At 44.1% G+C, this 15,679-nt stretch overlaps 1 protein-coding gene across 3 annotated transcripts; it reads right to left on the reverse strand.

Moving 5' to 3' along the window:
• Positions 1–10,238: 10,238 nt before the first annotated feature.
• Positions 10,239–14,904, reverse strand: LOC134288345 (trichohyalin-like). 3 transcript variants are annotated; one of them, XM_062852931.1, is made up of 3 exons: positions 14,490–14,904; positions 14,362–14,425; positions 10,239–14,303 (listed from the first exon to the last, which is right to left on the reverse strand). In XM_062852931.1, exon 3 carries the CDS (start codon positions 12,624–12,626, stop codon positions 10,251–10,253), a length of 2,376 nt encoding a protein of 791 aa, XP_062708915.1. In that variant the 5' UTR covers positions 12,627–14,303; positions 14,362–14,425; positions 14,490–14,904; the 3' UTR covers positions 10,239–10,250. The 3 variants fall into 3 exon arrangements, with proteins under 3 accessions (XP_062708915.1, XP_062708914.1, XP_062708913.1); XM_062852930.1 differs by having other exon boundaries at positions 10,239–14,425; XM_062852929.1 differs by having other exon boundaries at positions 14,362–14,904.
• Positions 14,905–15,679: the final 775 nt, after the last annotated feature.

Here is a 15,679-nt window from a genome sequence, read left to right on the forward strand (position 1 = left end):
AGGAGAGATAAAATTGTGAAAGGTGGATCTAATTGTGTGGCACTTCGAATACAGATTAATTTTCTATTCCGCAGAATCGTTACTTGTTCTGTGGCTGAGTTAATTAAAGCGCCGGACTAGCGATACGGAGTCGTGGGTTCGAATCCCACCACAACAAGTGCACAATTTTTTACATATTTATCTATCAATTTGTCAATTACACGCACTTTGTCTTCAAATGCTTCAAGGACCATACTAATACAGGGGATAGACAAAATGATCGGGACAGGCAAAATTGTCCCTTCTCGAAAAAAAAAAATCAAATGGCTGTAACTTTTCAAAAAGTGCATCAAATTTTCTCAAATTTTCACTAAAGTTGATCAACTAGTTGTGTATCAGTGGACAAAATTTGGGAAAGATCGGACTATTCTGCACGAAATTATAAAGATTCTAGAAAAAGGTATAATTATCCGATAACCAACTTTGAGCTGTTATATCTCCGGATTCAATGAACTGAATGCAATGAAATTTTGACCATTTACGACTTATATAAATAACTTCGTAAAACTATTGCCTTAACTTAAAATTCTTAGCATGGAAGAAAATTATAACGTTGAGTTTATTTTTCTAATAAAACACAAAATTTTGTTAAATTTTAACATCGATTCAAAATTTAAGATGTTACTTATAGGTCATGTAAATTTGCTCTAATTGTCTTGAATACAGATATGTTTTGAAAAAAAAAAGTAACAACATAGGCGGCAAATCATTGATTAAGTAATGGGATGCATATTAAAAATGCCAAATTTACTAAAAAATCATAAAGTTAATGAAATTGCTTTAACTTTTTCTCGTGTTAATAATTTTAAGTTTAGTCAAATGTTTTTCAGAGCTCATATAAGTCATAAATGGGCAAAATTTCATTGCATTCGGTTCATTGAATCCGGGGATATAACAGCTCAAATTTGGCTATCGGATAATTCTATCTTTTTCTAAATTTCTTATATCTTCGTGCAGAATAGTCCGATCTTTTCCAAATGTTGTCCCCTGATACACAACTAATTGAACAACTTACAGTGCAAATTTGAGAATATTTGATGCACTTTTCAAAAAGTTACAGCTAATAAGACATTTTTTGAAAAGTGTAAATTTTGCCTATCCCGATCATTTTGTCTATCCCCTGGACGTGTTTGAGTTTGTGCCAAATACATATCCAGGAAGTTCCCGGAGAGGTCGAAAGAAGGGATTTCCAATGGGCTTCAGTGGCATGTCAGGGGAATTAAGAAGCTTTCAATTGCGATCTTGTAGTTAACCACCAGACACCCCACTAACCCCCCCCCTAAAAATACCGTAGGACATGCTGAAACGTCCCTAAGACCCATTGAAGGGCCCTGGATCCCATGAAGTCAACAGGAAACCCCTGAAACATCCCTGAGATCTCGTTGTTCCTTCCCTGAAACCCCCAGTACTCCCTGAATCCCTCTTCAGACCCCTAAAACGCCCCTTTGGCCCCTTTTGTTTTTGCTTTAAAGGGTTGTATAGAAAACCAGCGCGACACCTGAGAAGATAGCTCTTGTAGTGGTGGAATGAACTTCACTACAAGTTAAGACCAAATCACTACAATTCTGCTATTCTGCTAAGCTTCCTCTCATACTTTCTCCTCGGCCTCGTTCTGTTTCGCTTCAGCCTCAATGCTGCAGCCATGACAGGAACTCCATACCTTAGTATCGAGGATGATACAGCCGCCATCTCTTGCATCTCTGATGTTCGGCATGATCCTGGATACCACATTGACTATCATCGCCGCCGTTTCACAAGCATAGTCAACGTGAAATTAAACCGATCTTCAACAATCACATACGGGTGTTTTAGTGCACGCTTTGATGGAATTATGTGCTCCCAACGCTGAATTTAAACCGCTGAACTGCTTTGCAGTTGATAACCATCACTTTTGGAGGAGAACGTGCCTCTAGAGCCGACCTACTGATACCTGATAACCATCACTACCTCTGCCTTGTGATGAGCTAATCGCTGCTTGTTTGAAATCATCCATGCACATTGGTCGGGCTCCATACAAAGGGGCGGCCAAAACTCTCAAAAAACGAAATTGATATTTTTAAACTTTATTTTACCTTATAACAAAGTTAATGTATTGTACTTCTATGATTCTTAATTAAAAGCATACCAGCTTTTGTATTTCAATGACATTTTCACTGCCAAAGTGGCCTAAGTCAAAAAAATGAAAAATGAATTATTCGAAAAAAGTAAAATAATAATATTTTGAGAATGGAATATATGTTTTAAGTTATCCAGCATATGAAAGCTTGTTGTTGGGCTGTTTTAATGCACGTATGGTGCAAAATTAATATGTCACAAAACATTTCAAATTTTCATAAATTGTACCTTAAAAATTTTGGTAATTTTTAAGTTAAAAACGGTTCATGTCGTCACGTGTCGCCGCAATTTCGAATAGTACATCTTAAACATCATGCTTAGAGCTGCCTAAAAACGTTTAAATATTTTGCAGAAATTTGCAGTTTTTCAAATTTTTACGTTATTTTTCCATTTTTTACTGAAATAAAATTTATCTTTCCACATTTTTCACACGTCTTGAACGAACTTGATTGGATTTGATCGAAAAATGATCATTTATTTAAATTCGAATTGATTTTCTAACAAAAAACGCAAAAAATATGGGGTTTACTGATTTTTACCATTTTTGAAATTATTGAAATTACGTAATTTTTGAATACCCCTCACTCTTAAAAAATTAGGAATTTACACGTGACGTAAACCATCAACGTACGTAAACATTTCATGACTGAATGGCAAATTTGACTGAATTTTACATTGTAGCCGCTGCTGGGCGATCCAGCATAAAACGCGTGGCTTAAGCGCCACTCCACAAGGGAGACCACGCGCCCGATATTATATTGCCCGGATGAGACCCCCTAAGGGCGAGTCCATTTGAAAATTCCTGAAAGGATTTACGGATCGATCCAGCTAGCTACGCACTAAAACGTCCAAACGGGAACACCCTATTATCGCAACATAACTACACAGTCACGACGACACTCAGAGAACGGTGAGAGACCACCCGTACCCTCAAGATCTCACTAGTGAGAAGTTCTCATCATCGGCAGACTCTCTCCGTTCATCACTAGATTGCTCACTGACCTGGAAGACACTCAACAACCCAATCAAACTCACTGACGTGGAGGACGGGACAACGAAACTACTAACATGCTATGTGATGATAAACGCTATTAAATGATCAAATGGCTAGGAAGGAAACTCTGTACTCTACATTTATTTTGATTTGTAACGAAACGATTATTATTGGCTTATCATTCTAACGACATATAATTAACATTTATTGGAAACAGTAGGGTACAACATTCAAATTTAGGGTATCATAGTGTGTGTTCGTTCCTCTCTCCTACTTCCTAGCGTGTGTGCGAATTCTAACTCCTCCCTATCTGACTATCTGTGCTCAGTGCTCTCAATGTTCTAATGACGTCATTTTCCTAGGCAGAACAGCAGTGTAATGGGCTGCGCTCCTATTCCCCGAAACTGATTGGCGGTGGTGAACGATGGCGTTTCACGCACGCATTTCTCACGGAGCCAAGACGTTGATCCGCAGAAGTCGTTCAACGGGTTCCGGTTCTTCAAAAGCGGGGTTTTGTTGGCTTTGCAGCTACCTTTCGGTCTTCAGTCTAAGACTGGCAAAAAAAATCCTCCGCGGCGCCCTCAACGGACGCCGCACTCCGTCCAAAAAAAGAAAAGGTTTGACTCACCGAGATGTCGTTGGCTTACTGAGCAGCAGTCGATGACCTGCTGCTAGGGTCGATGATCCCACTGGCTTGGCTGATCAATCGGTGGCAATCACAGAGCTGAGGTACGCAATGGCGGTTGCTCCTACCAATGCGATGGCGGTTTTGGCGGTTGATGCGGCTGTGCTGGACAATGGACGAACCAGCATGTGGAATTCTTCCACTCGAAGGTCCCCGGGCCTCCCGGACAGATATGGAGACGGATCCGTCCGCTTCCGGCGGTTCGGCGATTGCCGGGAATTCTTCGTCCGTTGGGGAGCAGAAGTCGTCGCGCTTGGGTGCGAGGAACTGTGGGATTGAAACAAAAGCCAACCTGGCAGAACATGGACATGAGCACTTGCACTACGAGCACATTAGAGCACAATTCTCACCTTCGTTTAGAGCTTCTTAAGGTTCTACTAATCGCACACAATTCCCTACGCACACTTTGGCCTACTTTTTGGAACGAAACAAATTTAATTATTCAACTACATTTAACACCACACTAAACGGCACCTACAATTGGCTCACGAAACACTAGCTAACAAACGCGGGGACTTCTAAGTCAGTAGACGATCACGGACGAAATGATCGAGTCTTTCACGCCTCAGATAAGGGGAAGTGTATCTCGGACGCACCCGGAAGTGCGTCATTTCCCGAAACCCTTCGTGTAGTTTCGTGACTACACAGCTACGTTGGATAACTTGAACGATAGCCGTGCTGCCTTCTCTCTCCCACCTTATCAAGAAAACAAATGGCCTCGACCCAAGGAAGCGTTTGCACCTCATTAAGTGCTCGTTTGCCTACTCTAAGGGACTAAATACATTTCAAATTCATTAATGGGGAGTGCGTATTCTTACAATCTATTTCCATTCCATTATTAACACACTATATTTACAAAATTTATTTACAAAACTCCTGACTGCTACATTGCACCAGGGCTATTTTACGAAAATTTGGTTTAAGGAGTTAAACCAAATTTTCGTAGTGGTAAACTGTACATTTTCTGTACAAAATTCATTATTTTTATTCCCTTAACTATTTACAAATTTTACAAACTATTGGCAAAAATTCATCCGGTCCCTAACCTATTTTCCAATATTTTAATTAAATAAACAAATGCAACGAAATTGTCATACACATTTTTTACATTAACCATATTTACAACAAAATTTACAAAACATAGGTTCACCCCAAGGAATACTGAGCTATTTGACGTTCTCAGAGAAAGCAGAATATCGATGCCAACATAAATAATCTCAAACCACCAACAAATCGTAAAACTGCATTACTGCCGAAACCTCTCAGTCTCAACAGAAGCATCATCCCAACAACACGTCATTGACAAACAGAACATCTGCAATTCAATGAACATAACCCAACACAGAACAGGTACATATAGGGAAATCGAACACCAAACCTAAACGTTGATTCCTTACATTTCTCCCATATGACCGCACATACTCTACCACAGACACAGGTTAATTCAGATGGAAACTACACCAATCCTCGTTGTTGGTCACGTTTCCCCTCTGAATGCACCGCAACCATTCTGTCTCACAGAGAACCACCGAGCCTGCTACCCGGTCTCCATGCCTCTGCGTAGGACAAAACGTAAACACATAACTCAAAACTCGCGCAACAACACTCATTAACTCGCCAGACTCTCTCTGGCTTACGCTAATGTATGCGTGCGCATCCTAAAATTCTCCCAAACAATCATTCCAATAACATTTCATACGCCAGAGATTTCCTCCGGCTCTCACGAAACATTACTAAATGAGAAAAACACAAATCACTCACAACAATGTCACTCAGAGAAAATTTTCTCCGGACTCTCACGACTCACGCACTATCGATATCTCTACTCACTCTGAAAATCATCAAATGTAAACAAATATATTGAAAAAGTGCAGTGAATGTTAAATTCGGAAAGTTTTAAGGTAATTTATCCAATAATAACGGACGGAGAATGGCTTCAAATTTCAGAAATCTACGGAAAAGGTGTTTATTGAACTGTAAGTATTGATATTTTCGTTTTCTATTATCGTTTAGGTTGCATGCGACGGAAAAAAGAGGCGTTTTGACGGAGGCAGGAGTATCGCACCCAACGAGTGGATACTCTGGCAAACTGGACCGGGCTATTGAAGGACGACCTTGTCTTGAAGACCACTTCGCCGGCCGGATGAAGCAGTCCCAGGAGGATCGTCGTATACTAGGTGAGTGTGATTCCAATCGCTTTACAGTGTTTCAAACGGGTGCTACTGCGATTATTTGTTTTTAGGTACATGGACGACAAACGGATGAACGGACAAGAGGAAGATGACGTCACAAGATAGGGGCTGCCTTTTTCCCAGCCCAAGACATAATTTTTAGGAGAAAAAAAAAACAAAAACTTAAAATAAAGAACTTTAATTTATCTACTAAACTAGACCTAAGAGACATTGTGAACTACAAACTAACATTATTTACGGCAATCTCCCTGAACGTCTAGTTTTTCTAAAAAAAATCAATTTATGTTGAGGTAAAACCTCATCCCTCCCACTTTTAGGGCAGTACGTTTTGGTACTTCCAACACAGAGCCATTTGTTGAAGTTGTTGTAGCTATCGCTCGATTCACTCGGGTTGCTCAACACCGTTTTCCTTCCCGGAAACTTCTGAGTCTTTTTCTTCGATCAGCGTCCGATCATCCCCAAAATCAGACTCACGAATTTAACTTCCTTTCAAAAGTACTGCTCGTCATCGCACTATGGCTCTGAGCTTCTGGTTTTCAGGTCATCGCCCGGGAAAACTTCCAGGGCTCTCTCCGACTTCCGGTCGAGGGGATCGCAAAAAGCCACAACTTCTTCTTCCAAAAGTTCTACATTGAAAGAACCAATAGATTCCTATCTTCAGCACATTGCAAAGCTTCTTCTTGGACTGTTGAACAGTCCAAGGATGCCCCTAGTAAGTAAAAGGTATTGTAGGGGCGGCAACTGATCCGAAGATCAGTGCTAAGCTTTACAATGGCGAATCAGTGTTTTTATTACCCGGAGCACAGCTCAACGGAGTAATCGTAACTCTTGGGTGCCACCCAAGAGTATCATAGCTAGAAAATGTTCCTTCAAATATATTTTCGAGACCAGGACAAACACTGGTTCTTCGTTGCTGCCCAAGACAGGTACATAGCTGAAAGTTATTTGAGGTCATTTTAAGGAGAGTTTGCCTTGGCAAGTTTTTTTAAGAACTTGCAATGGAAAACGCCAAGTCGTTTTCCATCCAAACCCTCCAAATCATAACAATGACTACCCACTACTCTTTTGACCGTGGCTGGAATGTACTTAGGTGCCAGCTTGGCCGAAACACCTTTCCCCTTGTCCGATAGCACTGTATTCTTTTTCAGGACGTTCTCCCCGACCGAATAAGTAGGGCAGTTCGCGTTTGACCTGAGATTGTAGTGTGACGAATGTTTTAGATATGCAGCTTTGAGATTCTTTCGAACATCCTCGAGTAGCTTATCCTTCTGTTGTGGTGTAAGGCCCGCATCTTCAGTTGACGTAGTATCACGCATCCGTCGATATTCTCTACCATCGGATACTTGGTTCCTTCCGAACACCAGGAAATACGGCGTATATTTCGTCGTACTATGAACGGAATTTCGGATTGCGTTCGCGATCTGCTGGAGATTGTTCGCCCACTCCTTGTGATTGTCCTTGATCGTGGCCCGAATGGCGGTCGTGATCACACGGTTGACTCTCTCCGAATCATTAACCTGCGGATGATAGCTCGGCGTTTTCCAATGTGAAACGTGGTACTTCGCTAGTAGACCTTCAAATGATTTCGAGACAAATTGAGACCCATTGTCGGACAACACCACTTCAGGAACCCCAAACAATAAGAAAATGGAGTTTTCAACAAAATGGGTTAACGTCTCCGCCGTTGCTTCCCTAAAAGGTTGGATCATAACGAATTTGCTAAAGAGGTCGGTTACTACCAAGAGGCAGGTGCTTCTGGCCTTTCCCGAGGATGGCAATGGGCCCACATAGTCCATGGCCAGAAATTGCCACGGGTACTCTATCACCTTCCTTTGATCTCCCATAGGTGGTGTTGTATTCAGGTTGGTAGCCTTACTGGTTTGGCACTTCATACACGTTTGGCACTGCTTCTTAACAAACGAACTCATCTTCGGCCACCAGAATCGCTGGCGTACCGCCGCTAGTGTCTTCTCCGACCCCAAGTGTGCTTCATCGTGTATTCTCTGTACAATTTCCGGCCGATCCGCCTTAGGTGGATACTTCTTCCAACGGAAACGGACATCTTCTATCGTATCTTCCGCCTTGCAGTAGCGTAAAATCTCCCCATCTGTCACACGAAAATTAGGGTACTTCGACGGATTCTGGTCGATTTCTGACGCCAGATTCTGGTACTGTGTATCTACGCTGATTGTTGAGATGGTTTCTACGGACCTCGACAGACAATCGGCCACAATATTATTCTTCCCCTTCCTGTACTCCAATTCAATGTCGTACGATTGAATCTTTAGCGCCCACCTCAACAACTTCGCGTTCCCAGATTCCACACCTATCGTGAACAGCCATAGAAGACTGCGCGCATCCGTAACCACTCGAAACCGCGTTCCCTCAACAAAATGACGGAAGTGCTGGATTGCCAGCAACACTCCAAGACACTCTTTCTCCACGCTAGAGTATTTCCGCTGTGTGCTACTCAGTTTTTTACTGAAGTAGGCGATCACCCGTGGTTGTCCCTCCTGCTGCTGGATCAGCGCTGCTCCTACCGCAAGGTCCGATGCATCAGATTCAATCGAAAACGGCAGGGTGAAATCCGGATTGCCTAGGATCGGTGCAGCAATCAATGCCGCCTTCAACTCCCCGAACGCTATTTCCGCAGATTCCGTCCAGGCGAACTTCTGCTTTGCTTTCTTAAGCAGATCCGAGATCGGCGCGACTATCCTGCTGTACTGGCCTATGAAGCGTTGATAGAACCCCGCCAAGCCCAACAACCGCCGAACATCCCTGACGTTTTTCGGCCGAGCATAGTCCAAAATCGGGGCGATTCGGGCGTTGTCTATGGACACTCCCTCCTCGGTCAGTAAGTATCCGAGGTATGCAACTTTCTTTCGGCAAAATCTACTTTTGTCCAACGAAATGGTCAGGTTGGCTTTTGCAAGCCTTTCCCCTACGATGCGCAGCAATCGAACGTGTTCGCTAAACGTCTTCGTGGCGATCACAATATCGTCTAGGTACACAAATACATAGGGTTCGAGGTCGAACCCTATGACTTTGTCCATGAGACGACACATGGTGAATGGGGCGTTCGTTAACCCGAAAGGGCAGACCTTGAACCGGTACAAACCTTTGGGTGTTCGAAACGCTGTGAAATCTCGGCATTCCTCTTTGAGGGGGATCTGAAAGTATGCGTCTTTCAGATCCACCACAGAATAGTATTTCGCCTTTCCCAATCGATGGAATATTTCTCCCATATTCCTCATTGGGTAGGAATCCTTCTTCGTAAAAGCGTTAATTCTCCGAGAATCTAAACACACACGTAGTTTTCCGTTCGATTTTCGAACGGGGACTAGTGCACTTGCCCATTCACTAGCGCACTCCTCAATGGCATCCATTCGCTTGTAGCGTTCCAGCTCCGCATCCATTTCAGCCTGAATCGCTGGAGAACATCGATACAGAGGCTGGCGCCTAGGTTTAGCCTCTTCGTTGAGAACGATTTCATGGCAAATTACCGATGTCCTTCCTAATCGCTGCTCGGTCGTACACGGGAATGTTTTAATAGCTTCCGTTAACTCTCTTCTTTGTTCATGAGTTAGCACGTGTTCTGTTTCAACCGTTTCCGGTGTTGTTTTTGACGGTTCTGGTAGTTCCAGCGCTGGGATATCCAAGGTCTCGTCTGGCTCCGATCCCTTTAGTGCCGGTAAAGTCTCGATTGGTAGCACAGGCAACTCAACCGAACGATTATGGTTCAAACCGTCCCCCTGCACGGCGTCAACCGTTGCAACCTGCTCATAACCTTCTGTACCCTGAATCATCGGTTGAATACCGAAGGTTTTCCAAAAATTATACCCAAGAATCAGACTTCTTGCAACCTGTGGCACAATCAAGGTTGGAATAACCTTCGTTATTCCTCGAAATTCCATTGGCAAGTTGACGTAACCTAGGCTGCCGTGGACCGTTTTGTCCGCTGTCACAATTTTGACAGGACTCTGATGAACTTGTAGACCGTTTTCCTCTGCTAGGTGTGTTAGGCTTGTTACACTCACGCTTGCCCCCGAATCCAAAAGCGCGTCGTATTCCCTGCTGAAAATTTTCACGGCGATATGTGGACACAAGTCCGTATGGACTTTGACTTCGCAAACTTCCTGATACGGGTCCGTGAATGGCACCTCATCTGCATTTTGGGGAACTCTCGAAATCGGAATGCTTTCTTCCCCTACCTGGCATTCCAGCACTAGTTTCCCGAGTTCTCTATTTGTTGTGCTCGAGCTTCACCCGAATGTTTGTCACACGTCGTCACCGTCTTGCCCTGTGTACCACACAGGTAACAGAACAGCCTCTTTTCTTCTGGACAATTCCTCCAAAGATGGCCACTTTTCCTGCAGTTCCAACACATGGGTATCTGTGTGGAACTCGGAGTTTCTCGAGGACTCTCTTGGTTTCTTCCATTCGTACCCGCTGATCTCTGATCTCTATATCTTCGGTCTTTGTCGAATCTGCTACCGATGGCATTCACATGTTCCGATTCGGATGCTGAACTGTACGACTCGTCCTCCTTTTGCTCCACTTCTATGTTGTGAATCGGCTTACTTGGAGTTTCCCGCACATTCCTGAAAACCGGATCGTTGGCATCAATCCGATACGCATAGTGCTCCAGTTTCCGCAAACTTTCCACCGTTTTACACGCTAGCTTCGACCGGTAATGCGGGCGCATATTGTCCCAAATTACCTCGAAAATGCGCTGCGGATCCAATGGTGTACTCAAAAGCTTATTTAGTCGCTCGATCTCCATTTTGAAGCTCAGAAACGTCTCATTCCGGTTCTGTTTTCGCTCGTATATTTTCTGGCGATTCCCCTGATCCTTATTGGGATTGCCGTACATGTACCTTATCCTCTCTTCAAAGTGTTTCCAATCGTGAAACTCGTCCGCATAGCACAGGTACCAGTCGTACGCTTCTCCCCGAAGAATCGTGTGGATTCTCTGCATCAGAACATCGTCAGCAATCCTGTCCATCTTCGCAAGACGACGTACCTTCAACAAAAAATCTTCCAAAGACCTGCTCCGGGCGTCTCCACTGAAGCTTAAGTGCCATTTCTCCATTCTACGATCGGCGTCGCGGATTTCAGCTTCGGTAACCCGTCTGAAGCTACGATTCGGTCGACCCTGGTCTCTGGACCACCTGCCTTCATCCACTGAAGACTCGTCCGAGCTGTAGTCTAGTTGCAACCTCGGTACGCTTCCCGCAACGCGTCTAAACCTTTCACCTTGATAACGGTGCTGATCTCCATTCTCGTCGAATCGACGCTGGTCGGTATCTCTCTGCCTGCGCTGTTGCTGTCTCCACGTCACGTCTGGCTGGTATTCCTGGTATGAACGCCCGAATTGCTCGTCGCGAAACAACGGCCTAAACTGCTGATCTTGGTATCTACCTCTTCCGTCGTATCCGTCTGATCTCCTTGTGCGCTCTCTCCATTGATCCCTGATTTCGTATTCCGGATCCGGTCGATAATCGAAGTCCGCGTCCATTCTCTGCGAAGACTGCCTCGTTCCGTGATGCCTAAAGCCATCATTTGGACGCTCCATTCGCTCGTCCTGACTCCTATCACCGCCTGGTTGATTGCGCTGACTGTTCCAACCGTGATGCCCTTCAATTTGTTCCAAAGCAGTTCCCCTACGTGAATCATGATCATTCGTCGTTCTGCCATTCCTGCTTTCCTGTCGGTAGTAACCACCTCGCTCAACGCTTTGGCGATCTCCGTTACCCGTCTCTCTTCCTTCTGCTACCTTTCTGTTAACAACGGCCTGTTTTACGCGTTGGTTGTTCACCGATCCCCTTGGACTCTCCTCCCACCTTTCGCGACGGTTCCGTCTCTCATCCCGAAGTTCTGACGTACCTACAGGTCCTGTATCTCTTCGTCCAATTCTATCTGCACTTACCACGACTACGCTCTCTTTTCCACTTTCTTCGTCCCCCCCTTTAGCTCCTTCAGAACCGCGTAAAAGCAAGTCCAACTTCTGATGCAGCTCTTTGACTTGTGCCTCTAACGCTCTCTCCCTTTCGCTCGCATATTCCACATTTGTTCCTACCGGCGTTATTGGTGAAGTCTCCGTTCCTGTATCCTGCTTTGAACCTGTTTTACCCAACTCCTTCTGTTTTGCACCGTTATTGACCGTCTTTCCAGCTCCCTCGAAATTGAAAGGATCGGGCCGCACCTCTAGCTCTTTTCTGCCTTCAAACTTGCTTAGTTCCGCCCTGATTTCTATCAACAGCTCCTTCCGCATCCGCTCAGACTCAGCGTCGTTCGTTCTGATTCTGTAAACTCTACCCCAATAATGTTTCAGTCGGGAAAAACACCTATCGTCCAAACCGTTAACTAACTTATTCCTTAACTCATCGACCCTGGAGCATATAATGTCGAACTCCTGGTCGATAGTGTACGGCGATTCATACTCCCTTCTCTCCTTCTCGTCCTCCTTAAACAGATACCTCAACATCCGGTACTTTGCCTCAACGTCATTATTTATATCCTCAAATTTCCCACGTATGCTAAGTTCATAATCGACCTCTTCATTGATTAAGTGGTCCGCATGAGGAAGTTTGACAGCCATTTTTAGGAAGTAATTCAAAATTCAACAAACAACAAACAGAAAAAATATGAAAATAATACCAAGATGCACGATAGTAATATAAACCTATATAAACTAATAAACAACTTCAAATTCAATATGTTATTCACTGCGCAAATTCAATTTTTCGATGCTCAATATCTCCCAAAAATATCTTAATTTACAAAATGCACAATATCACTCAAAGATTCTTCACAAAACCACAATGACGGGACAAATTACATAATATCCCAAAAAACTATCAACATGTGAACCTTAAATTATCCATAAACACTTCATCAAAATTTCCACAACTATATATTTTCCATCAAGCATTCCATAAATTCATCAAAATATCTCGAAGACCTTTAGTTGGGCGCCAATTTGTAGCCGCTGCTGGGCGATCCAGCATGAAACGCGTGGCTTAAGCGCCACTCCACAAGGGAGACCACGCGCCCGATATTATATTGCCCGGATGAGACCCCCTAAGGGCGAGTCCATTTGAAAATTCCTGAAAGGATTTACGGATCGATCCAGCTGGCTACGCACTAAAACGTCCAAACGGGAACACCCTATTATCGCAACATAACTACACAGTCACGACGACACTCAGAGAACGGTGAGAGACCACCCGTACCCTCAAGATCTCACTAGTGAGAAGTTCTCATCATCGGCAGACTCTCTCCGTTCATCACTAGATTGCTCACTGACCTGGAAGACACTCAACAACCCAATCAAACTCACTGACGTGGAGGACGGGACAACGAAACTACTAACATGCTATGTGATGATAAACGCAATTAAATGATCAAATGGCTAGGAAGGAAACTCTGTACTCTACATTTATTTTGATTTGTAACGAAACGATTATTATTGGCTTATCATTCTAACGACATATAATTAACATTTATTGGAAACAGTAGGGTACAACATTCAAATTTAGGGTATCATAGTGTGTGTTCGTTCCTCTCTCCTACTTCCTAGCGTGTGTGCGAATTCTAACTCCTCCCTATCTGACTATCTGTGCTCAGTGCTCTCAATGTTCTAATGACGTCATTTTCCTAGGCAGAACAGCAGTGTAATGGGCTGCGCTCCTATTCCCCGAAACTGATTGGCGGTGGTGAACGATGGCGTTTCACGCACGCATTTCTCACGGAGCCAAGACGTTGATCCGCAGAAGTCGTTCAACGGGTTCCGGTTCTTCAAAAGCGGGGTTTTGTTGGCTTTGCAGCTACCTTTCGGTCTTCAGTCTAAGACTGGCAAAAAAAATCCTCCGCGGCGCCCTCAACGGACGCCGCACTCCGTCCAAAAAAAGAAAAGGTTTGACTCACCGAGATGTCGTTGGCTTACTGAGCAGCAGTCGATGACCTGCTGCTAGGGTCGATGATCCCACTGGCTTGGCTGATCAATCGGTGGCAATCACAGAGCTGAGGTACGCAATGGCGGTTGCTCCTACCAATGCGATGGCGGTTTTGGCGGTTGATGCGGCTGTGCTGGACAATGGACGAACCAGCATGTGGAATTCTTCCACTCGAAGGTCCCCGGGCCTCCCGGACAGATATGGAGACGGATCCGTCCGCTTCCGGCGGTTCGGCGATTGCCGGGAATTCTTCGTCCGTTGGGGAGCAGAAGTCGTCGCGCTTGGGTGCGAGGAACTGTGGGATTGAAACAAAAGCCAACCTGGCAGAACATGGACATGAGCACTTGCACTACGAGCACATTAGAGCACAATTCTCACCTTCGTTTAGAGCTTCTTAAGGTTCTACTAATCGCACACAATTCCCTACGCACACTTTGGCCTACTTTTTGGAACGAAACAAATTTAATTATTCAACTACATTTAACACCACACTAAACGGCACCTACAATTGGCTCACGAAACACTAGCTAACAAACGCGGGGACTTCTAAGTCAGTAGACGATCACGGACGAAATGATCGAGTCTTTCACGCCTCAGATAAGGGGAAGTGTATCTCGGACGCACCCGGAAGTGCGTCATTTCCCGAAACCCTTCGTGTAGTTTCGTGACTACACAGCTACGTTGGATAACTTGAACGATAGCCGTGCTGCCTTCTCTCTCCCACCTTATCAAGAAAACAAATGGCCTCGACCCAAGGAAGCGTTTGCACCTCATTAAGTGCTCGTTTGCCTACTCTAAGGGACTAAATACATTTCAAATTCATTAATGGGGAGTGCGTATTCTTACAATCTATTTCCATTCCATTATTAACACACTATATTTACAAAATTTATTTACAAAACTCCTGACTGCTACAACATCCATCGTGTTAGTTCGAGTTGATTGCACAAGATGTCAACAAAACTATCTGACCAGGTAGGTAGAAACAGTTTTACATTTATAATTTGGCATACAACTCGGTGATATGACCGAGAGGTATAGTCCGTGCCTCTCAATCAGCGGACCAGAGTTCGAACCTAGTTCATTATTTTACTTTCATATGTTTCATCTGTCGATTCGGTTTTAGCGATTGCTAGCTCGACTTTATTTGTAAATTTGTGTCAAACGGGCCGCTCCTTTTATGTGCATCCAAGAGAACTTAAATTTACATGATTTTTTCTAAGAGTGCTTTTTAAACACTAAAAATACTATATACAACTTCGATTAAACACATAAAAAGAGTTTTGGCTGAACTTTATCTTTTTCCGCCCATTGTGCCATGTCTCGAAAACACCGATCGTTGCCATCATCGTCAACATTTCATCCAGGGTCTCACCGGTTATCGTAAGGATGGCATTATCCGCGGGATCGACGATCTTAAAGAAGAATAGAGTCCTGTGACATACCCGCCGTGAATCCAACCGACCCTGGTTCGTCCTGTATACCAGGACTCGGTTCTGATAGTAGCTCTTTAAAACCATGCCCAGATAGCCGGAAGCCCTGATATTGTGCAGTGCTGTTGCGATTACCTCCCAGCTGGCACTGGTAAACGCTTGTTTCATGTCTTCTTCACGCTTTCACCGCATTCGTACTGGCCGTCTGGATCACATCTTCTGTTGACTTCCCTTTTCTGGAAAGTACCTATCGTCCAGATTTT

The sequence above is a fragment of the Aedes albopictus genome, chromosome 2, assembly GCF_035046485.1.
Source record: "Aedes albopictus strain Foshan chromosome 2, AalbF5, whole genome shotgun sequence".
NCBI lineage: Eukaryota > Metazoa > Arthropoda > Insecta > Diptera > Culicidae > Aedes > Aedes albopictus.

What these genes read in the sequence shown, in the direction of transcription:
- LOC134288345 (XM_062852931.1), bottom strand. Translation starts at nt 12,626, where the DNA reads ATGGCTGTCAAACTTCCTCATGCGGACCACTTAATCAATGAAGAGGTC.